Consider the following 24,012-nt stretch of genomic DNA (forward strand, 5'->3'; position numbering starts at 1 on the left):
CTACTTTATTCAAAAAAAAAAAAAAATTCAACTGCGTCCGTTCCAGTCTTGTGTACCATCAAGAATTGATGGTCCGGCTCATGCACACTCACCCAATGGACTTAAAGATTGGGCTGCAAGCAACACATCTTTGGAAACAAGGTTAATACCACGGATAAAACACCCTTTGATATAAATGAACAATTTTATTCAAATAATAAGAGGTAAGACATATAGACAAGTGAACTAGAAGCACAAGAGGCAAGCTAATGAATGGCTTGCTCATGATGAGGACATGCACATTAAATCATTTGTTTTATTGGAATTTGAAAGAAGCACTTCAACACATACAAATTGTTTAGAGAACTCAAGTTCATGTTGCAACATATATAGAGAAACAAACACAACCAATGGATCTTATCTAATTGATAAAAAATATGCCATTAAAAAACTTAGAGTGGTTGATTTGAAAGCCATCTCTTAACCATAGCTAGACTTTCCCTTGGCTTGTACTCCGGACCTGTGTGACCAGCACCCTGAATGAATGAACACATACAACCACCTCCTCATTAGCATCCTTTTTTCTTCCACACTAATTTTGTTCTTAAAAATTCTTATGGATGATATTTTCCTTGTGGCTCATACCTTTATAGTAGCAAATGTAAGATTGTTGGCATATGCTCTTGTGTATCTGAAAATTGAATCCAAACAATAACATCAGTCTGCAAATATCAAAAGCATGTGCATCCTCAACAAATTATTAATTCCCAGCAAACTCACCCTGCTACTTGCCCACCAAAGAACCAAGATCTCCAGTCATCGGTGATGGAGTAGTTTAGAGATCTTATCCATGTCTGAGTTCCTATATGTGGTACCGCCAGATCATGATCCCCACTTTTATTAATCAAAATATGGTGTTAGTGAATGCAATATGAAGATTCATCAAAGAAAAGCATGGTTTTGCCAGTAGGTCTAACTCAACCTGTAAACAAGAGCTCGATAACCTTGGCTTGTGAGCTTGTGTTGGTATTTTACATTGCTCGGAAGATCATAGGCATACTGCAAATTTTGATTGCATCTGATCCATTCTGGGACAGTTCCCTGCTTTGTATGACTGATAATTCAGCAACGCATATTAGCAATGATATATGTATCAGACTATTTGCTAATTTATATACCTTTTGGATGTGGAGAGCTTCCCTCACAACATCATGGTTTGCCCAAATGCCAGTTAAATAGTAAGCATATGACTGAGATGACACCAAGAGAGTATATGTTCTCATATAATTAAGCTGTATGTTCTATTCAAACATGAAGGTTGGCAAGAAGGATGAAACTCACTCCACATTCGAGAGCAGGAACATCTGGTGTCACGATAAACTTTTTGTGCTCATCCTTGAGAAATCGCCTTTCTCTGCTCAAATTTTTTGGTTTTGGTGATGCTCGGGGACACTTTGGCTCCAAAATGTGAAACTCGTTGATTTCGTCAAAGTACTGCATGCTCAAGGGGTCACAGTACTTTCAAGGTCTCATATGTAACTAACTATATGTAATGTATGTAACTAAACTGCTTTTTGTCACCTTTTCCACAACTTGAAGCTTTTTAGCACACCGAGCCTTGGTAGGATTTGCATAATCCTCTCCTTCACAAACAAGAGTTGTGGACTGAGGCAAGAGAAATGTTTCTTACTTTCATTATAATTAATTCCAGGAAAGATTTTAAAATCTTCGTTAGAACATACACTAGTGTACCATTGATATTTGAAAATATAGTGACAAAGGTAATTGGCTTCATGATGTTCTAACACTGGTAATAGATTTAATGTTGGAAGAGAAGTGCATCACCTTGTAAATATCATCAGAAATGATCCCCATATGATGAGCATATGGAACCCGAGCATTCACATCGATGACTTCCCCAGTAAATGGGTTGCCAATCAAATATCCCTGGACAGAATAGCACTTATATAATGAGTTTAGCCCTTCATAACAATACTCTTTTTAGCCTAAATTGGTCATGATCAACATCCACATATTATTACCTTTAGATTCAGAAGAGGTGGAGGCCCAGATTCAATACCTGCATATCAAACATCACATTTTTGACGGAACAAACAGGGCAGACATTAGGCGGAAAGACTGGTGTGATGAGCTATTACTGTTTATCTAGATTAACAACAAAGTATCAATGAAAAGTAACAATTCAGAACTACTAAAAGACATTAGATTTAAGGTGGTTCTTCAGTCTTTAGTTGGCTTATTATATTCGATAGAAAATACTGGTTTTCTTAGAGATAGCTATTCATTCATCTAGATCATTAACTAGAAAAACCTGATGCTCAGCTTGGTTACCTTGTGATATCAGGTGAGTGATGAATGGAACAACCTTGCCAGCATATGAATCACCACCAACATACAGAGGATTGGATAGGAATTTTGGGTGATCAATCAGCCACTGTTATCACAACACAAATTGGATTTTTACTGCTTAATTATTATTAACAGATTTGAAACAAAGGCAAAAGAACATCAAGTAACTGAATACGTTTCTGATAAACTTGTGAACTCTCAAGGATGAAGTGACATCACCATCAACATATGTCTCTGAAATATTTGAGAATGAGAATCCAGTTCCAACAGGAGAATCTAAGAAGATCATATTTGAGACCTGAGAAAAAAAGTAATCCAAGAAAAATAAATAAACAATCAAAGCTGTTGGGTTGAAGAGAAATCGGAAAAAATAAGTGATAAACATAATCCACCTTAATCCAAGAAAAAGGATGATACAAAAGTGTTGGTAAGCTACCATTATAATACTTCACAATCTTGAACTTCAAAGGACCTACCAATGATCATCAAGTCCACCATCAAAAACAAAAACTTTTTTTTTTTCTTTCATTTTTAAAAACAAGAAAGGGAAAAAAAAAAGATAAGATAAAATGAAAGAAATTACCGTTTTGAATGATGAGGGCAGAGAAAGCAGAGCAACCAGGGCCACCAGTGAGCCAAAGAAGAAGAGGGTCTTGGGCTGGATTTCCCTCAGACTCTATGAAGTAATAAAAGAACTGCACTTCATCCACATCAACATATCTACAAAAAAGCAACCAAAATTTAGACATTAAAATCATCAAGTTATTTATGGATTTCAGTAATTAGAACTTCAGCTCACCCAGTCTCCAGGTGGAAGGGAAGTGGACCGTGAAAGCCAGGAAGATGAGTAACAATGGAAGCAGAGATGAACAGTGGCCATAGGATCAGTAGCAGCTGAAGAAGACAAGAAGCCATGGCGTCAGAAAACAGACTGATTTGCTTTCTTTGAGTCTTGGGTGTGCTTAGAGTGTTTTTTAGACTTGCATCATTTCATAGAATATAAGTCGAAAAGATTTCCATTTGTTTACTGTGATGGGCCCCTGTGCTATTAAATGCATCAATTTTAAACAATTTTTGTCAGGGAATAGGTAAGAATTAAAAATGAATGATTAGATATAAAATTTAAAAATATTACCCAAAAATTACGCAGAAAAATACCTAGGAAATTAGCAACGATAAAACTTTCCCAAAAGCTTTATTTATTTATATTAATAGTTGAATTTGTTCAACAATAACCATTAACGTAGACAGGTAAAAATAATTGCAATTTCAAGAACTAGTGAAAATTTTAAAGTAGTTAATATGTCAAAGTCAGTAATAAAACTCTAATGTAGTATTATCCAATTAGATGATGAATGATTATTAACTTAATTATATAATAAAATAATATAATTTCCATAACTCCTTGATGATGACCGCTCACAACCTATCTTGTTGATGGTCTTCGGATGCTAACAATAAGAATTGTTGCGTTTTTTTTATTTCTTTTTGGTTGTGGTTGGACTGCATAAGTTGGTTCAGGGGCTAATAAGAATGTTTTATTTTTATTTTTCTTCTGGTTGGCATAAGCTTGAGTCAAAGGGCAATAGTTGAAATTGCATTAATTTGCCTGCATGTGAAACATCTACCATAAAAAAAATACATAACAATTACTGTCAGAAATTTCTTTAGATTTTAACTTCGTAATTTATTTTTCGTGTGTTTTTCGTGATATGTTACTGTAACTTTTTATTTAATATTCATGCATGTGATTCATCAAAAATAAAAATAGAATTAAGATTGTCCTCAGCTTGCATTTATATTTTATATTCATGCATGTGATTCATAAAAAATAAATAAATAAAAAAAAACAATCAAGATTGTATCACCTTAGGAACCAAGGCATAGCCTAGTGGTTTCCTACCTTGCTTGTGTTTGGGAGGTCTCGAGTTCGAAACCTCTCAAACATAATGCAAAAAAATAAAAAGGTGTTTGTCGCCAATTTGTCAAAAAAAAAAGAAGATTGTATCACCTTGCATTTATATATTTTACCAAGACTTTTGTAAAAAGATCAAGACTTTCAACTTTAGGGACTTAAATAACGTTTTTCTCAGTAAGTGATGGTGAAAGTCTTAATAGGTTCCCGCTAGTGCTAGTTTTTTGATAAAAGTGGATAAACCACTGGTTTATTAAAAATAGAGAAAACAGTACAAAGATGAAGAAACTCTCACCAGAAGTGAGGAAGAACAGAAAATAATATAAAAAATTGGAACAAAAAGGAAGATAATAATCTAATCAGGCGAAAGGCACCGTCTGACGACTCAGGCCTGACTAGAAGAGCGGGAGGGTCAACTATTCCTGTGGAGTAATGTGGTCTGTCTCGCCAGTAGAATTTGAGTTCCTAGCGTTGAAAAAGTCAAGAGAACGCTTTATTTTCTGGGAGGCTTCATTAAGGGTTTGCTGGTGCCTGTCAGCTGCAATTGGAAACCAGGAGAGAATCGTATTAGCAGTTTTAAAAATGATATTTAACTGAGGCAACGCAGTCAGTTGAAAAATACGGGAATTCCTTTCGAGCCAAATATTCCACAATATTGCGCGGGAGATAAGGTCCCAGAGGGTTCGAAGATGAGGAGCGAGGGAAGGGATCCAGGATGTCCACAGAAGGGGAATGGTCTGTGGGAGAGGAGAAGAGTCTAGAGAATGAGCAAAAAATGCCCAGATACGCTTTGAGTATACACAGTCAATGAACAGATGTTGAAGATTCTCAGAGGCATTATGACAAAGGACACAGGTGTCAGAGGAGTAGTGGGAAATACAGCCCTTTTTGAAAAGGTTGGATAAGGTGAGGATTTTGTCCTCTCCAGCAAGCCAGCAGAAAAAAGTGATTTTGCTAGGGCTGCGAGTCTTCCAGAATAGGGGGTACAGTGGGCTGCGGATTCCACCATCAATGAGGAATTTATAGAAAGATTTGACTGTGAAGATGCCACCTTTTTCCAGTGTCCAAGAATAAGTGTCACACTGTGCGTGAGAGCAATCGGGAATAATATCTATGAGTGGAGTTAATACGTCTGGCATAGCTGAATGGAAGATTTGCTCAGTGCGATTAAGATTCTGGGAAAACTGCCTAACGGTGATCCAAGGTTCCTTACAGTCATTGAAGAGGTCAGACCAACGGTCCTTAAGTAGGATTCCATTGTACCAGCGGTCAAACCAAAGGGATGTGTTGGAGCCACTATTGATAAGATTCGAGATACAAGAGCGAAAGGAAGAGAGAGTGGAGGTCACACCGGCCCAAAAGAAGGATTTGTTCCTGGGAGGGATGTGAAAAAAGATTCCGTTTGTGTCTCTAAGAAAGTAATTAGCGTGGATGATTTTGGCCCAACCACTAGTTGGTTTGCAAGATAATTTTCACCACCATTTACCAAGTAAAGCTAGTGCTAGTTTTAGATCATTCAATTCAACTATTTTCACAACAAATACATTGGTGTAGGCTAGAGCTTTCCCATTCCCTATATTTGTTGTAGTTGTTGATACACTTCTTCACCACAGGTGGCCTATTTATATTTGGTCTTCTTCTGGCGTCCATGGTCCCTTCTTCAACCCCATTTTTTCACAGCACTTTTACGTTATGAACTTCTTCATGCACTTTTAGCTAGGTTAATGATCCGAATCATCAGTTCTTTGAAAGAAATATATTTGGTATTATGATTTACATGAATGCAATATGTAGAACAAATTCAAACCTGATTAGAAACATAACACTATAGCTGATCTATCTACATTAGATTATATAACCATTATGCTAACAACTGTTGAATATGTGCTTTCTAGGAGTAGTTGATAATATTTGGAGCTGGGTCATCCCTTCTTGGCTATTGACTCAACGGCGAAATTCGTCTTCATTCCTCTATTGCAAACTCAATTCACGAGTACACGCGCTCGAGAGGTCGGATCATCTGGGTCTTCTCTCCCATTCTTGAATTTGTTTCCTATATATATATACATATTTAAATTTGAATTATTTGGTGTTTTTAGTTGGGTATTGGATTAATAAATTTATTTCATGTTGGTTTATTCATTGATTGTTCTATGTGTACATTGTGTAAACTATCAACAATGTTTATCAAGTATTAATTTGTTCTTGTATTGGTAGTCCAAACATTTTTGTAGGCCAAACATCAAAAGGAAAAAAATAAATTGTCATAACTTGGTTATGATAGATTGCAATTGTTATTTTTAGCATATTGTAGTAAAATTTACTAATTATTCTAAATGAATGATTTAAAATAGGTTTTTGTATTATAATTTATAATATAATTTAAAATAAATAATTAAATATTTGTTTTATATTAGCAAAGGATTATCCAGGGATTAATTCTTTCTTTTTCAAACTTTATTACCCACGGATTACCCAGGAATTAATCCCTAAGTATATTTAGCAAGGGATTACCAAGGGTATGATTCATTACTGCTACATCCAAATACTAATGAATTACCCAGGACATAATCCCTAATAAATATTACCCAGGGATTACCCAGGGACTAACATTTCAATTTTTTGAAAATTTAGCAGCGGATTGCCTATGAAAAATCCCTTGCTAACATTACCTAGGGATTTCCCAGGAAAGGTTTCAAAGCAAATTCATTGTCTATGACGAATCAAATAACTTAAATTACCCAGAGATTTCTCAGAAAATATTTCGAAACAAATTCCTTGTCTTTGATGAATTGATTAACATTAATTACCCAGGGAATTTATTATTTACCCACGGAATAATTCGTTGCTATTTAGCAAGAGATTGTAAAATCCTTGGGTAAATTATTACCCACGAGGCTATTACCCAGGGATCTTAATCCCTGATCCCTGGGAAATCTCTCGCTAATGAATATTACCCAGGGATTTTACAATTTTAGCTAGGGAAGTGTCCCAAGCTAATTGATGTTTTTCTTATTTTTTTAATATATATATATATATGAATAAAAAAACCCAAAATAATACTTAAATAAGAAAAAAAAAAAGGGGGAAAGAAATAAAAACCTTAAATAAATAAATATAAAATAATTTTAGTGGGGACAAAAGTTAAATATACTGTATATGCAATAATGCAACTAATAATTCATCCCCAATATATATATATATATTTTCTATTAATATATGAAGAGAAATACAAATAATATAAGAATAGAGAGAAAGAATATATATTAAACGCCCTTGATTATACTTCACCTATTCTTATTGCGTATTCTGTATCTCTAATCTATATAATTTACAACAAAGAGTTGAGGGGTATTTATAGGCATTTAGGAGATGAATGAATGGTTAGGATTAATTTGATCTAACAGTCCAAAATCTATTGACATGTGGAATAGAAACAGTGCTGGCGATTGCTACATGATAGAGTATGGACAGTTGCTATAGTAATGTCAATTGCTACATTACAATCACCTGCTATAGTACTGTCAATTACTATAGTAGGCATCCATTAATATTTCTATAGTATTCATAACAAAATATTCAATTTAGAATCTAAGGTATATATACATATATAATTATACAAATAACTTTAAGTGGCGTATAGTTTGGGATAATATTAGATTACCTTCATAATTTGGACCAAGTAATGAAAAATTACCTCATTTAATTGCTTAGGTTGTGAATATTACATTTTCAGAGTCTAATAACTAGTCAACATTACTAGTAATGATTCCCTTATTCCCAGGCTTGGAGAGTGTCTTCTTTTGGTGAAACTGAAAGACTCGGCTATAATCGTTAAGCATAGTTTAGAGTTCTTATGGCACCACATCGAGGCAAGCAAGCATATTGAGAGGACAGTTTAGTGAGAGATAGCTTGGCCAGTCTAGGCTAGCTTCTTGTACCGCTTGATGATCCCAGAGTCCTGTATTGTTTTTGAGTCCTTTTTGTCTTTATTTTGGTCCTATGTTGTTGTTGCTATTATTGTTGTTTTGTGTTGTTTCTGTGTTCAGTTCGTTTGATCCACGCTTAGTGGACGTTGTGTTTATTTCTTTTCTTTACAGTATCTTTTGTTCTTTTCTTTTTGTATTTATTTATTTTTTAATGAAATGTGATTTTTTTTTTTTTTGAAAAAAAATATTGCAAGTAATGTGCTTAACAACTCAATAGATGATAATCTAACATTCCAGGCAAAATGTAAAGTATTTCCCCATTATACCATTTAAACCCAATAAAATCATGAAAATATCAATTTTTTAAAATTTAAAAATTAGAAAATTTTTATTTTTTAAGAAAGATCTTTTATATGAAAATATATTTATTGAAATATTTGGTTGGACACAAGGAACACATTTGAAATTAAATTGTTTTCCAAATATTAAGTCGGAGAAAAAATTATATTTATTTTAAATAATTAAGTTTGAATTAATTAATATTAATAAAAAATTAAATATCTTAAAATTATTTTTTAATAATAACACATATTTATTATTAAATAATTTTGATATTGAAATCAAAATCTTATGAATTTTGTTATATTTAACACCTATTAAATGAGGGTATTTTGGTAAAAAGATAATTGATAATATAAAATTTTCAGCTAATCAAACATGATAATATTGCATTTCAATTACATTACTGGTATGTCAACCAAACAAAAAGTGCACATATTCCTACCAATATGATATGAGAATCAGATTCTCAGTGATTCTTATTATGGACGGTAATGTAAGATTATGTGAACCAAACGACCCCTTAATATTAATTCTTATTAATAACAAAATTTTGTAAAAATGAATGGAGAAATACTCTATACAATCCCTCTACTTTTTAAAATGTGCCCGTTTGGTCCCATACTAATTTTCGTACATTTTTGGTCCCCCTACTTTTCTAAAATGCACCCATTAGTCCAAGAGCAAAGACTATCATATTTGCCATCTAATGACCCTAAAGTGGTAAACAAGACGCTTATTTTATGCCCTGCTAGACATCTTACGCTGACGTGCCATTTTTTAATAGTGGATAACTAATTAAAATATTAAACATAAAAAAAAACCACTCTCGGATCTTGGATCCGAGAACCCTATACCCGATATGATCCATCACCCCTTCCTCCACTATCACTTTCTTTACCCTAAGCCCCATCTGTCCCCTTCTTCATCCCAAGCACCACCCGTCAAGATAAATCTCTGGCTAACCCCAATACCATCGAGAAGCTGGCAACAGGGCCACCACATCCGGTGTCGGAATCCTTTCTGGCCACATGCAGAAACGCCTCTAGTCTCCCATCTGTCAGGACATAGTTGGAATGCTACAATGTTTCAACATTTTTTGGCTATAAAATTGGAACTCTACATTGAAGACAATGTTATGAAATTAATTAGTGCAATTTTCAGTGTCCTGCAATGCTAAATTGTTAAATCAGCTTTAACAATGCTTTGAAGAAATGGAATGTTGTCTGAATTTTGAGTGTTCTAATAACAACTTCAGTGAACATTGTCAATTGAAATGTTATCTAAATTTATTTTATTTTATTTGGCACTATTTTCATTTGGATTTAATGGTAATATGTGTGAACTTGTGGAATTATACCTGGACACAGTTGTTCATCAGGGACAAAAATGTAATTATTTCGTATCAATGAATACCTTGTAAAGATTCCTTTGGTTGATGGAGATGTGGAGTATTTCCAGCGGCTCTAATGGATTCAGGAGTTGGTTGGGTTGGTCGGCGGTTGAGAAATTAAGGAAGATGGAGAGACCTATCCTGGCGGATAGGAGACTTGAGGTGTTTAAGACGGTGGCTGGGAGGGATCCCTGTGCTGAATGTGGTGGCCCCGTAGCCAGCTTCTCGACGGGTGGTGCTTGGGATGAAGAAGGCGATAGTTGATGAAGGGGTGATGGATCGTATCGGGTATCGCGTTCTCAGATCCAAGATCCAAGAGTGGGGTTTTTTTAATGTTTAAGTTTTTAATTTTTTAATTAGCTATCCACTATTAAAAAATGGCACATTAGCGTAGCATGTCCAACATGGAATAAAATAAGCATCATGTTATCCACGTCAGGGTCATTAGACGGCAAACATGACATTCGTTTGATCCTGGACTAATGGGGCGCATTTTAGAAAAATAGGGGGACCACAAGGGTACAAAAATTAATAGGGGATCAAATGGGCACATTTTAAAAAGTAGAGGGACTGTACAGAGAATTACTCCAAAACGAATCCCATAATTGAAGTAGGAAGATTCCCCAAAACTTTGTCATTTGTTTGAAAAGGTTAGAGACATGATAATTTTCTAAAAATAACTATATCTGAATACATGGATGGAAAAATGTGAATTTTGTTTTCTATGTAATATATTATATTACATGAAGAAATAAATAATGGCAAAAAAAATTGGAAAAAAATATTAATTGCATAACAAATAACAAATTCATGAAGGAGAAAAACTTATAAAAAAACCATTGTCATTAATTTAAAAATAATAACAAAAAAGACACACATGTCTATCTCATAAATTTTTTGACAAAAAATCCAATTCTCAAATATTCATCTTTTAAAAACTGATGCCTGAAGTTGTAGATACTAAAGACATGAAGCTCCTTAAATATAACATCAGTCTATTTATTCATCATTACATGTTGAATGCTTAATTGATGTAGAACAAACTCGCCGCATAGAATGGAATGCTGCTTCAGCCGATGACAAGGTTATTATATATATATATATATAATTTGCCAAGATAAGCGGCTAGGCCGCTAAAAAAGACAAAGGCGTGCACAAGTCTCAGCGGAGAATGTAAGAACAAGGCTCGCGCACATATGGGCACTGCGACCACCCGCACACAACCACTGCTCACCCTTCTAGAAATATGCCCTCACCAATGATTCGAACTTTCACCACTTGTGAAGGGTTTTAATGGAGTCTCGGCTACCAATATTCCACTTGGTCAGTTATTATGATTTTCTTTTTGGACTTCCATGAGAGTGGACTAGAACCCAACATTATATACCTAGTTTGTGGACAAGTAGCCTAATCAGAGTTACAATATCCTTGAAGTTGAAATGTTGGTTTTGAATTCATTAAAAGTCCTTGATCTTGATTGTATCTGAGATATCTCAGTATATGGATGGCAGTATCCAAATCCATGTGAGGAAGTTGTTGGCTAGCATAAACTGGCTAAGATGTTATACAACAATGAATAGATCTGTTATAATATTGGCCAAGCTATTACATTTGGGAAAAATGATATTCTCACTCTCTTTAACCAAATGAGGTAATATAACATTACATGATCTGCATTTCTAGGGTAATTTATTATTACCCCCAACCAAACAGCCCCTAAGTTAATATGATGCTCCTAGCTTCCTGTAATGCTTTAATACCCAAAAAAAGTACAAATTTCCTAGATCTTTAATCCTGAATTGCTGAATAAGGACGTACTTCAATTCACCCATTTCAATGTTATCATTTCCTGTTATGAGGATGTTATCCACATAAATTGCTAGAAATGTTACTAGGCCATTGCCTTGTAAAACAATGAACAATTGTTTTTTGAATTATGATAGCCTTTAGTCATCAATGCATCAAACAATTTAGAGCACCACTGTTGGGAAGTTTGTTTAAAACCATAAAGTGACTTGTTGAGCCTGCTAACATTATTTTTATTAGAAACTGTGAGGCTTGGAGGAGTCTTCATGTATATTTCTTCATGCAAATCACCATGGAGAAGGGCATTGTTTACATCCATATGAAACATAGCCCATTTCTTTTTTACTGCTATTACAATTAAGCTTCTTATAGTGGTCATTTTTACTACAGGAGAAAAGGTTTCATTGTAGTCAATTCTCTTCCTTTGAGTGAAGCCTTTAACCACTAACTTGGCATTGTATCTCTCTACACTTCCATCAGGCAGCTTATATTAGATCTTATAGACCCATTTGCAACTTATAGCCTTCTTGCCTGGTGGTAAGGTAATTAATTCCAAAGTCTGATTTGCTTCAAGTGTATCAAATTCTCTTTGCATATATGGCATTCTGCCAAGTAGATATATAACTACTTCCTCATATGTTTGTGGCTCCTTAAGATTAGGTAGTAAGGCAAGTAATTGCTGATTTAAGTGTTGTAAGGAAGCAAAACTGATGTGTTTGGGAAAGCCAAGAGAATTCATGATAGTGTGGAGATAATTAACAGAGCAAAAAATTACATGTGAAATATTGGCTTTGGAAAGGCTGCTAATGTAGTCTTGTAAGTAAGTAAAGAGGGAGCAATATGTGATCTATTTGATCTTCTAACAGGTATAGAAGTAGTTTGGTTTGTCTTTGAACCAGAAAAAGAAATTTCTGAAGGTAGTTCAGTAGATGTTGAGGAGGAAAATGTATCAGGATTTGGAGAAAATTTGTCTGAAGCAGGAGAACGATTTTCTGAAATTTGGGTAGGTAAGTGTTCATTAGTGTGATTCAAATTATTACTTTGGAAAGGAAACATTGTTTCACAGAATATGACATCTCTAGAAACCAAAATTTGAAGTGTGGTAAGATCTAGCACTTTTTATGCTTTTTCCCAAATAAAACCCACAAAACACAAGCTTTAGCTCTAGGTTGAAGCTTATCTTTATTTTTGCCTACTACGGTCACATAGCATAGGCAACCGAAGGATTTAAGATGTGAATAATTTGGTGGAGTACCAAAAAGCATTTTAAAATGTGTCTTGTTGGAAAGGATTCTAGAAAGAAATCTATTGATTAAGCAGTTAAAAGACATTCTCCCCCAAACTTTAGAGGTAATTTAGATTGAAAAGGCAATGCTTAGGAGGTCTCTAACAAATGCTTATGTTTTCTCTCCACAACTCCATTTTGTTGTTGACTATAGGCACAGATTGATTGATGAAGTATTCTGTTTTTAGCAAAAAGTGTTTTCATTTTACAACTAGCCCCTAATTCAAAGGAATTATTGGATCTAATTTGTTTGATTCTAATTTGGAATTGGGTTTCAATCGTTTGAACAAAAATTTTAAGAATACTAGTTGCGTCACCTTTGGACCAAAGTAAATAAGTCCAGGTGGCTCTACTAAAGTCATCTACTATTGTAAGAAAAAAATTTTAACCATCACCAGTGATAGTGTGATAGGGTCTCCGAACATCAATGTTTAAAATAGAAACTAGGAACAAGAACAAGTTAAGAGACCAAGAAGTTTCAGCTTATCAAACAGTTCCTTTTGAAGTAACTATTATTTCATAGCCTGTTGGAAGTGTAATTTGATATGGTTTGGGTAGGAATGAAGAGTTTCAAAGCAATTGGCTTTATGACGCATATGCTCACTTGCACCAGTGTCTATAATTCAAAGATTAGAAATAGGAAGATACTTGCCTTTACTACTGCAAATGCATGAGCTATATATATTTTTTTTAAAAAAAAAGTGGATAAATCACCAATTCATTGAAAAGAGAAACAGAAAGAAGCAACAACATAGAGGCTGGGTCATCGGAGGTGAGACCCAGCAAGAACGTAAGCACTCCGAGGACTACAAACTGTTGAAAATGTGATTGAAGATAGGCAGACAGTTAATGGTATGGAGAAGCAAGGTCTGTGAGCTCAAAGCATGTTGAAGAAAGGACTGAGTGCATGGTGTGGTGGAGCGCTGGAAGCCGAGGACGGTGGTGTGCAAGCATGGGTTCGCACCAAACCCAGGATGGCGTCGTCTGTGAGAAGCTGGTAGTATTTTGACTAGTAAAAGTATGTTTAGTATGTTAGTTAATGAAGGTTGACTAGTCTTTGTGTTTAATGTTTTGCTATCTGAGACAAAAATCTCTGGATGTTAGTGTCTCGACCAATGGTGATGCGACCCTAAGTGTGTGTAACCAATGAGATAGTAGTGGGTGGCATCGACCAATGAGTGCATAAGTTGTTGTCCTGCTTGTCCGTGTTACTTTTTTTGATATATAATACTAGTAAGTGGATGAATGTGGTTGGTTGGTCAAGCTTACAATATTGTTTCTCTTCTCTTCTTGACATATTGACCAGGAAAACCCAGAACAAAGAAATCAAGTCTTTTTCACAAACACTTGATAGAATACAGGGCATTTCGTCGAACACCTTGGGTCTCACCGGATTTTGGCAGGTCAAAACTTCAACAAACTGGTATTAGAGCTTGGTGGCGACGAGTTGCACTCCAGCAGCACCAGGTTCTCCGGTGACCCTTTCTCAACCGTCGGTTCTAGTGTTCACGGGACCGGAATATGGCAGGTGGAGTCTTCGAATGAAGACAGTCTTTAGGTCCCTGGAATTATGAGATCTAGTGGAGAAGGGTGTAGTTGAGTTGAAAGACGAGGCTGTGGAAAGGGAGAACAAGAAACGGGATGCAAAAGCTCTCAGCATTATCCAACAAGCTGTGGATGGTCCGAATCTGGATAGAATATCGGAAGCTAAATCGGCACATGATGCATGGGAAATGCTGAGGAAGCAGTGTCAAGGAACCTCCAAGGTGATGGCGGTGAGGATACAAGCTCTCTGACAGGATTTCGAAACTCTCCAGATGAGAGATGAGGAGGGTGTTCAGGAATACATCTCTCGGGTGGTCACCATCACAAACCAGATCAAGGGACTCAGTCACAAACTCAAAGAACCCGAGGTTGTTTCTAAAGTTCTTCGAAGCTTGGCACCAAAATTTGATTGGGTTGCGGTGGCAATAGAACAGTCGAAGGAGATTGCAACGCTCTCTCTCGATGATCTATGCTGCACGTTACAGGCTCACGAGGTGAGAGTGAACCGTGCGGCTGGGAAGATAGGTGAAAAGGCTCTCTTTGTGAAGTCTAAATCCTCTAGCTCATCTTACAACGGGAGGGGGAGTTCAGCGAGCTCCTGCAAAGATGGAAGAGGCCGCGGGAGATCATTCATCTGTGGGAGAGGAAGGTCTCGGGGTGGCCGAGGAAGGGGGTTTGAAAACAAAAATCATATACAGTGTTTTCATTGCAAAAAAATTTGGTCACATGAAAGCTGAGTGCAGGATGAGGAAAAAGCAACCAGAGAAAGGAGTTGGTCTAGTAGCTGAAGAAGATAATACTGGGAATTTGTTCATGGCGAGCAGTTCAAGTAAAGTTCAAACAAACTGAGTTTGGTTGGTTGATTCAGGGTGTTCGAATCACATGACGGGAGATAGACTGTTGTTCAACGATCTTGATGAGTCCTTGAAGATCTCTGTAAGACTAGGAGATAACAAGGAAATGAAGGTTCATGGTGTAGGCACTGTGACAATCAACACCCAGTCAGGAGCGCAGAAGAAACTTCATGGAGTTCAGTACGTGCCAGGGCTTGCACATAATCTCCTAAGCGTAGGGCAGATTCTGACAAAAGGATACTCGGTGGTGTTTGAGAATGATCAATGCATCATCAGCAATAGTCAAGAGAAGAAGCATGCCATATCCATCACGAGGTCCAGGAACAACATGTTCCCATTAGATGTTGTAAAGATGGAGTGTTTGTCAATGATTGTGAGGAGTTACATACCAGAAGAGCTGTGGCACCTGCGTTTTGGCCATCTAAATTACAAGAGTCTAATATCTCTAGCTCACAGAAGGATGGTGAAAGGGATGCCTGAACTCAAGGAGAAGTCACAGTGTGAAGAATGTGTATTGACAAAACAAGCAAGGAATACATTTCCCAGTGGTGTGTCTCGAAGAGCAAACTCGTGTCTTCAGCTCATTCATATGGATCTTTGTGGCCCTATGAGTGAGGATTCACTGGGAGGAAACAGGTATTTTTATTTACTTGTTGATGATTTTACCAGGTGGTGTTGGGTATTCTTCATCAAGAACAAGTCAGAAGCCTTTGAGAGATTCAAAAGCTTTCATGCACTCGTGGAGAGGCAAACTGGCTTAAAACTCAAGGTTGTGAGGAGTGACCGTGGTGGAGAATTCTCCTCACATGAGTTTCAAGGCTATTGTAACAATCTGGGAATAAGGAGGCAATTCACTACCCCCTACTCACCTCAACAAAATGGCATGGTGGAGAGGAAGAATAGAACGGTGGTGGAGATGGCCAGGGGTCTACTCAAGAGTGGAGGTTTGCCTATCAAATTCTGGGCAGAGGCTGTATCCACTGCGGTGCATCTCATCAATCGATCTCTAACGCAAGCTCTGCACAGCAAGACTCCCTATGAAGCCTGGCATGGAGTTAAACCAAATGTAATTAAGTTATCTCAAAGTATTTTGTTCAGTTGCATTTGCTTTAATTCCATCACACATGCATCAGAAGCTCGGTGACAAGTCTGAGAGGTGTGTCTTTGTTGGGTACTGCTCAGAGACCAAAGCATATAAATTATACAATCCCATCACTTGCAAGACTATAGTGAGTAGGGATGTGGCATTCCATGAGGGGTCTCGGTGGAATTGGGATGCATACTCTCAGAAAGATCTAGTGATCACAATTGAGGAACTAATAGAAGGTTCACGTGGAGAACCAAATGAAAACTCAAGGAGTGGTGCTAGTGAAGCAGCAAGGGGAGCTAATGTGAATTCAAGTGAAGACAGCTCAGTTCAGAGACAAGGAGATCAAGTAGCTCAGGTGGATGAATCACCAGTAAGGAAGACCCGATCAATTTAGGATATTTACAGTAGCTGTACTTTTGCTTTATGTGCTGGTGATCCAACTGAATTTGAAGATACAGTGAAGCACAAGAAGTGGCATGAGGCAATGAATGAAGAGTTGTTTTCAATTGAGAAGAACAGCACTTGGGAATTATGCAAGTTGCCACCAGGGAAGCATGCAGTGGGCCTGAAGTGGATATATAAGTCCAAAGTCAATGCTCAAGGCCAAATTGTGAAGCTAAAAGCCAGTCTAGTTGTCAAAGGATACTCGCAATAGTATGGGGTGGACTATGAAGAGGCTTTCTCTCCAGTTGCTCGATTGGAGACTGTGAGACTAGTGCTTGCACTGGCGGCACATGTAGGGTGGCCAGTATTTCATTTCGATGTTAAATCCGCTTTCTTGAATGGAGAAATTCAAGAGGAAGTATATGTAGTACAGCCTGAGGGGTATGTAGTCGAGGGAAGTGAAGATCATGTCTACAGATTGAAGAAAGCCCTCTATGGATTGAAGCAGGCCCCCCGCGCATGGTACAGTAGAATAGATCAGCATTTCAGGGACCATGGCTTCATCAGGAGCGAGTGTGAGCCTAAACTCTACAGAAAGGAACATTCAAGTGGTGAGAGTCTTTTGCTGAGCCTGTATGTAGATGATATTATATATACAAGCTCATCAAGTTATCTCATTGATCAATTCAAGTCTGAAATGAAGAAGACGTTCGAAATGACAGACTTAGGAGAGCTGAATTACTTTCTCAGGCTTGAAGTCAATCAAGAACCAGATGGATTTTTTATTAAACAGAAGAATTACATTGAAAACATGTTACATCAGCTCAATATGAAGATTTGCAAATCAATCACAACTCTTATGGGAGTGGCAGTGAGATCACAAGGTGACTCAGATGCTGAGTATGTGGATCCAAGGAAGTATAGAAGTATAATTGGGAAGCTCTTGTATCTCTCACACACTCGACCTGACATCTGCTACTCGGTGAGCTACTTATCAAGATACATGAATTGTCTGAGCAATGAGCACTTCTACTTATCAAGATGTGATTGAAGATGGGTAGACAGGTGATGGTATAGAGAAGCAAGGTCTGTGAGCTCAAAGCATGTTGAAGAAAGGACTGAGTGCATGGTGTGGTGGAGCGCTGGAAGCCGAGGACGGTGGTGTGCAAGCATGGGTTCGCACCAAACCCAGGATGGCGTCGTCTGTGAGAAGCTGGTAATATTTTGACTAGTAAAAGTATGTTTAGTATGTTAGTTAATGAAGGTTGACTAGTCTTTGTGTTTAATGTTTTGCTATCTGAGACAAAAATCTCTGGATGTTAGTGTCTGACCAATGGTGATGCAGCCTAAGTGTGTGTGTAACCAATGAGATAGTAGTGGGTGGCACTGACCAATGAGTGCATAAGTTGCTGTCTGTTTGTCTGTGTTACTTTTTGATATATAATACTAGTAAGTGGATGAATGTGGTTGGTTGGTCAAGCTTACAATATTGTTTCTCTTCTCTTCTTGACATATTGACCAGGAAAACCCAGAACAAAGAAATCAAGTCTTTTTCACAAACACTTGATAGAATACAGGGCATTTCATCGAACACCTTGGGTCTCACCGGATTTCGGCAGGTCAAAACTTCAACACAAACAACAAAAAGGAAATGTATCATTCGAAGAATGATGCTATACTAAACAAAGTTTAGCTATATTACCTGCTGCAGTAACTGAAGTGGTAAACTTTGCACTCATAGAAGAATTCCTTGTTTCTGCATTCTGATGGTGAATAGAAACCTTGGGAGAATTATTGAGTAATTGCATCAGCTTATTAAAATGTACTGCATTTAATTCAGGGATGTGTGCTTCAGCTGAGTCCTAAGAATTCTGAGGAAAAACTGCTATATCTGAATTACCTCCTTGAGCTTGAGCTGCCAATCTTCTTTCCTTATTGCCTTTAAAGTCGTTTGGAAAGCCATAAAGTTTATAACACCTGTACTTGGTGTAATCTCTTCATTTCAGAATTCCCTTTAAATGACACTTGTGAAGCATTCCTGCTGATTTGATTTCCTATGATACCAGAAGAAGAACCAATATTCATGGATATAGCTTCTGGAATGATTTGAAGGCCTGCACAAATTTCCCTCTATTTCTCTTCTTGTATCAACAGAGAATAAGCTTGCCTAACACTTGGAAGTGGCCTCATCATAAGAATATTCCCTGGAATTATTGAATAAGACTCACTCAACCCCATAAACAATTGCATCAACTTTTGGCTCTACTCAAATTCTTGCAAATTCTAAACTGCACAACAAGGACATTCTAGAAAGTTACTCAAACCCCAGATTTCATCCCATAACTTCTTGATCTTTGTATAGTAGTAAATGGTGATGCGGTTTGCGCTTTGTCTTTTTTTTTTTTTTTATAAAGTGGATAAACCACAATTTATTCAAAGCAAAAGCGCTTTGCCTCATCTGACTAAGTTCTTTTGCACTTAAAAGAGTTTAGGGCCATTTAATTGGCCAAACATCTCCTCTAGATCTGACCAAATTTCACTGCCTGTGGAAGCATAAACTACACTTTCAGAGATCTCTTTTGCCAATGCATTGAGAGTCCAGGATATCTAAATGTTGTTGCATCCCTCCTAACCTTGTAAATTGGGAGAACTAGAATCTGGTTTTTTACAGATTCCACTGACAAAAACTGACTTGTTCTTGGCCGAAAGTGCTATATCCATAGCAAAAACTTTGGAAACTTAGACCATTCCAGGATTTTCTTCTTGGATCGGGAAAGAGTACATCTGAAGGATCAGCAGCAGTCCTCATTCTAGAAGAACTAGCCTTAGCTATGATACAAACCCAAGAAATTCTCAAGGAACAGAATGAAATTCTCCACCAAAAAGAGTAAAATTGTAGAGAAAAAGAAAAATTGTAGGGAAAAAGAAATAAGCATCGGTTAACTCTGTGCCAGTAGCTACAGGATTGTTTGTTTGCCTCTATCTGTTCTCTTTTCTAGTGCTTTAATAAAAGCTATGGTTTATCCACTTTTAATAATAATAATAATAATAATAATAATAATAATAATAATAAGCATCGGCTAACTTTGTGCCAGCAGCTACAGTGAGACAAAGGATGTAAGTGTTATCAGAAATGATTCTGGGTAAAACATATGCAGGTGGTTTTTCAAATCCGCAGCCAAATTCCAGGGCTCAACCTAGACAGGCAGTGGAAACTACCAAGCTGGAGTCTTGCGTCCTTGAGCCGATAACTATCTTTTGACAGATCACAGAACTTGCTGCAAAATAGAACACCAATCTTCAGGGATCTGTAGCTTTTCTTCCAAACCAGCAATAACAAGGATCCTCCCTTAGAGGTCAAGAAAATGAGAAGAAGAATCTAAGAAGAGAAGAGCATTTCCATTGAACCGCAAAAATGTATTACAGTGGAGACGAATACAATGCCCTTAGAATGAAAATGTATTACATTTTAACAGAAATACCAGAAATATAGGTACAACTTAACGGAGATCATACGTGAATAAGAAGCACAAGAGATAAGCTAATTGAATGGTTTGCTCATGATGGGTGGACATCAGCACACCACACATTAAATCACTTGTGATATTCGAATTTGGAACAAGCATTTCAGCTTTGAAAGATCTTAATGAATTTACAAATACAAATTGTTTAGAGAATTCATGTCCATATTTGCAAATACACAGAGAAACAAACACAATAATTGGATCTTATTTGATAAAAAATATGCCATAAAAACTTAGAGTGGTTGATTTGAAAGCCATCTTTTAATCATAGCTAGGCTTTCCCTTGGCTTGTACTCTGGAGCTGTGTGACCAGCACCCTATAAGAATGAATACATACAACCACCTCCTCATCAGCATCCTTTTTTTTTTATTTTTCCTAATTTGGGGCTAAAAAATTCTTATGGACGATAATTTCCTTGTAATTTATACCTTTATAGTAGCAAATGTAAGATTATTGGCATATGTTCTTGTGTATCTGAAATTTTAATCCAAACAATAACATCAGTCTGCAAATATAGAAAGCATGTGCATCATCAACAAAGTAGTACTACCCTTATTAATTCTCAGCAAACTCACCCTGCTACTTGCCCAGCAGAGAACCAAGATCTCCAGTCATCGATGATGGAGTAGTTTAGAGATCTAATCCATGTCTGAGTTCCTATATGTGGTAACACCAGATCATGATCCCCACTTTCATCAATCAAAAAATGGTGTTAGTGACTGCAGTATGAAGATTCATCAAAGTAAAACATGGTTTTGTCAGTAGGTCTAGCTCAACCTGTAAACAAGAGCTCGATAACCTCGGCTTGTGAGCTTGTGCTGGTATTTTACATTGCTCGGAAGATCTTTGGTATACTGCAAATTATCATTGCATCTGATCCATTCTGGGACAGTTCCCTGCTTTGTATGAATGACAATTCAGCAACATATATCAGAAATGATATACATATCAGGCAATCTCTAATTTATACACCTTTTGGATGTGGAGAGCATCCCTCACAACATCGTCGTTTGCCCAAATGCCGGATAAATAGTATGCATATGACTGAGATGACACCAAGAGAGTATATGTTCTCAATCATATAATTAAGCTGTACGTTATTTTTAAGCATGAAGGTTGGCAAGAAGGATGAAACTCACTCTGCATTTGAGAGGAGGAACATCTCGTGGCACAGTAAACATGTTGTGCCCATCCTTGAGAAATCGCCTTTCTCCGCTCAAATTCTTTGGTCTCGGTGATGCTCACGGACACTTTGGCTCCAAAATGTGAGGCTTGTTGATTTCCTCAAAGTACTGCATGCTCAAGGGGTCACAGTTTAAAGCTCTCATATGTAACAATATGTAATGTATGCAACTGAATTTATTTTTGTTACCTTTTCCACAACTTGAAGCTTCATAGCACACTGAACCTTGGTAGGATTTTCATAATCCTCCCCTTCACAAAATAGAGTTGTGGACTGAGAAAAGAGAAATGTTTCTTACATTCATTATAATTCATTCGACGAAAGATTTGAAAATAAAGTAACAAAGTTAAGTGGATTCATGATGTTCTAATACTGATAACAGATTTAACGCTGGAAGAGAAGTGCATCCATCACCTTGTAAATCTCATCAGAAATGATCCCCATATTATGAGCATATGGAACCCGAGCATTCTCATCGATTACTTCCCCTGTAGCTGGGTTGCCAATCAAATATCCCTGACAGAATAACACCTTTATGATGAGTTTAGCAGTCCACTACACTCATTTTCAAGCCTCAATTGATCAGGATCAAAATCAATTACCTGTAGACTCAGAAGAGGCTGAGCTCCAGATTCAATGCCTAAATATCAATATCACCACACTTCAGATATATAAAGGAATCAGCACAGAAATCAACTAGGAAGACCGGGGACTTGCGAGTTATGGCTTACCTTGTGATATCAGGTGAGAGATGAATGGAACAACCTTACCAGCGTATGAATCACCGGCAACATACAGAGGATTGGATAGGAATTGTGGGTGATCAATAAACCACTGAAACACAAGACAGGTTTGATTTTTACTACTTATTGTTATGTAGAGCATTTAGTCAAATGCAAAACAGAACATGATGATGGTCATGTGATTGAATACCTTTCTGAGAAATTCGTAAACTCTAGAGGATGAAGTGATATCACCATCAACATATCCCTCTGGAGTATTTGAGAATGAGAATCCAGTTCCAACTGGAGAGTCTAAGAAGATCACATTTGAGACCTGAAAAATAAAAATCATAAAACTTTTTACTGAATAAAAAAATCATGAAAATTGTCAACAAAACTGAAAAACAAATCACCTTAGTCCAAGAGAAAGGATGATACACCTGCTTGTTATTTTCTCACTTGTACTTTATTTTCCCAACTTCTTTCTTCATTAATAAATTCGTGATTTATCCACTTTATTTCAAAAAAAAAAAAAAAATGATACTCAAGTGTTGGCAAGCTACCATTATACTTCACACTCCTGAACTTCAGAGGACCTAATGATAATCATCAAGTGCTTAAAAACACTCTTTTTTTCTTTTTCCCTTACAAATTTAATAACAAAAATAGAGAAATTACCAACTTCAAAGACGAGGCCACTGAAAGCAGAGCAACCAGGGCCACCAGTTAGCCAAAGAAGAAGAGGGTCCTGGGCTGGATTTCCCTCAGACTCTATGAAGTAATAAAAGAACTGCACTTCATCCACACCAATATATCTACAGAAAAGCAACTAATATTTAGACATAAAAATCATCAAGTTTTTCATAGATTTCAGGGACAACTTCAGCTTACCCAGTCTCAAGGTGGAAGGGAAGTGGACCATGAAAACCAGGAAGATGAGTAACAATGGAAGCAGAGATGAACAGAGGCCATAGGAGCAGTAGCAGCTGACACAGTGGTTGGGGACGAAGAAGACAAGAAGCCATGGCGTTCTACAAAGGATGGCGAGAGGAGGGTTTTTTTATTATTATTTTTTGGATATCAACTAAACTCAGTCCATTCACAGATTGATGTGTACTTGTTTTTTCTTTTCTTTTCTTTTTTTTTTTCCCTAGGATGGATTTATAATACCTCAAAATTCATGCTTATCATTATCATGGTCCTTGTGATATTAAATGTATCAATTTTAACTTGTGTTTGCAACCAACCAAAGTGCTCAAGGGTCTCTCTATATTTTTGGGATCCCCATCTACGTTAACCACAGGAGGAGGTTTTGTAAATTTTATGAATTAAAATATTTTTATAAATTTTCAATATTTATCATTATGACACATCACAGATTACTTATTATGATCACTGATCAGTTGTTGTCAGTCATTAGCATCTTTGTCATTAGTGACCCACCGTTACTGGTCACTAGCAAGGTCGAACTTTTGATTGTGACAAAATATTTCTCAAGTCCAAAATCTTTAAAAATTTAATAAAGACATGCCACCAATTTAGGTGGTTTATCCACTACAAATATCTTGTCTCTTTAACAAGTAACGCTTCTCCTTCATTATTTTGCTTCAATGGGGTGCATGAAGATTCACAAAATAAATTAAAATTTAGAAAAAAGATTTTTAAATTATATATTTTTTTGGATAAAAATAAA

At 36.6% G+C, this 24,012-nt stretch overlaps 2 protein-coding genes across 2 annotated transcripts; both read right to left on the reverse strand.

Annotated features, from left to right (window-relative positions):
• Nucleotides 1-227: 227 nt before the first annotated feature.
• Nucleotides 228-3,319, reverse strand: LOC120275895 (serine carboxypeptidase-like 7). The gene is made up of 14 exons (XM_039282627.1): nt 3,149-3,319; nt 2,933-3,069; nt 2,742-2,821; nt 2,525-2,647; nt 2,332-2,434; nt 2,022-2,059; nt 1,825-1,926; nt 1,561-1,644; nt 1,321-1,473; nt 1,158-1,229; nt 962-1,080; nt 760-873; nt 625-670; nt 228-515 (listed from the first exon to the last, which is right to left on the reverse strand). The coding sequence occupies exons 1-14, from the start codon at nt 3,262-3,264 to the stop codon at nt 432-434; spliced, it is 1,371 nt and encodes a 456-aa protein (XP_039138561.1). The 5' UTR covers nt 3,265-3,319; the 3' UTR covers nt 228-431.
• Nucleotides 3,320-20,301: 16,982 nt separating this feature from the next.
• On the reverse strand, nt 20,302-23,463 carry LOC120275913 (serine carboxypeptidase-like 18). The gene is given in 15 exon segments (XM_039282649.1): nt 20,302-20,730; nt 20,843-20,888; nt 20,990-21,103; nt 21,192-21,310; nt 21,387-21,458; nt 21,554-21,706; nt 21,787-21,870; nt 22,012-22,113; nt 22,200-22,237; nt 22,329-22,431; nt 22,531-22,653; nt 22,733-22,759; nt 22,866-22,915; nt 22,998-23,134; nt 23,211-23,463. Coding segments are annotated over 15 exon segments (1,386 nt in total). The 5' UTR covers nt 23,345-23,463; the 3' UTR covers nt 20,302-20,646.
• Between the last annotated feature and the right edge of the window lie 549 nt (nt 23,464-24,012).

The sequence above is a fragment of the Dioscorea cayenensis genome, chromosome 2 (assembly GCF_009730915.1).
Source record: "Dioscorea cayenensis subsp. rotundata cultivar TDr96_F1 chromosome 2, TDr96_F1_v2_PseudoChromosome.rev07_lg8_w22 25.fasta, whole genome shotgun sequence".
Classification (NCBI taxonomy): domain Eukaryota; kingdom Viridiplantae; phylum Streptophyta; class Magnoliopsida; order Dioscoreales; family Dioscoreaceae; genus Dioscorea; species Dioscorea cayenensis.

Excerpts from the sequence above, each read along its gene's own strand:
- LOC120275895 (XM_039282627.1), bottom strand. The coding sequence starts at position 3,264 with ATGGCTTCTTGTCTTCTTCAGCTGCTACTGATCCTATGGCCACTGTTC. Across the intron at positions 3,070-3,148 it reads CCCTTCCACCTGGAGACTGG|ATATGTTGATGTGGATGAAG; the intron begins GTGAGCTGAAGT and ends GCTTTTTTGTAG. Across the intron at positions 1,927-2,021 it reads CACCTCTTCTGAATCTAAAG|GGATATTTGATTGGCAACCC; the intron begins GTAATAATATGT and ends TATTCTGTCCAG.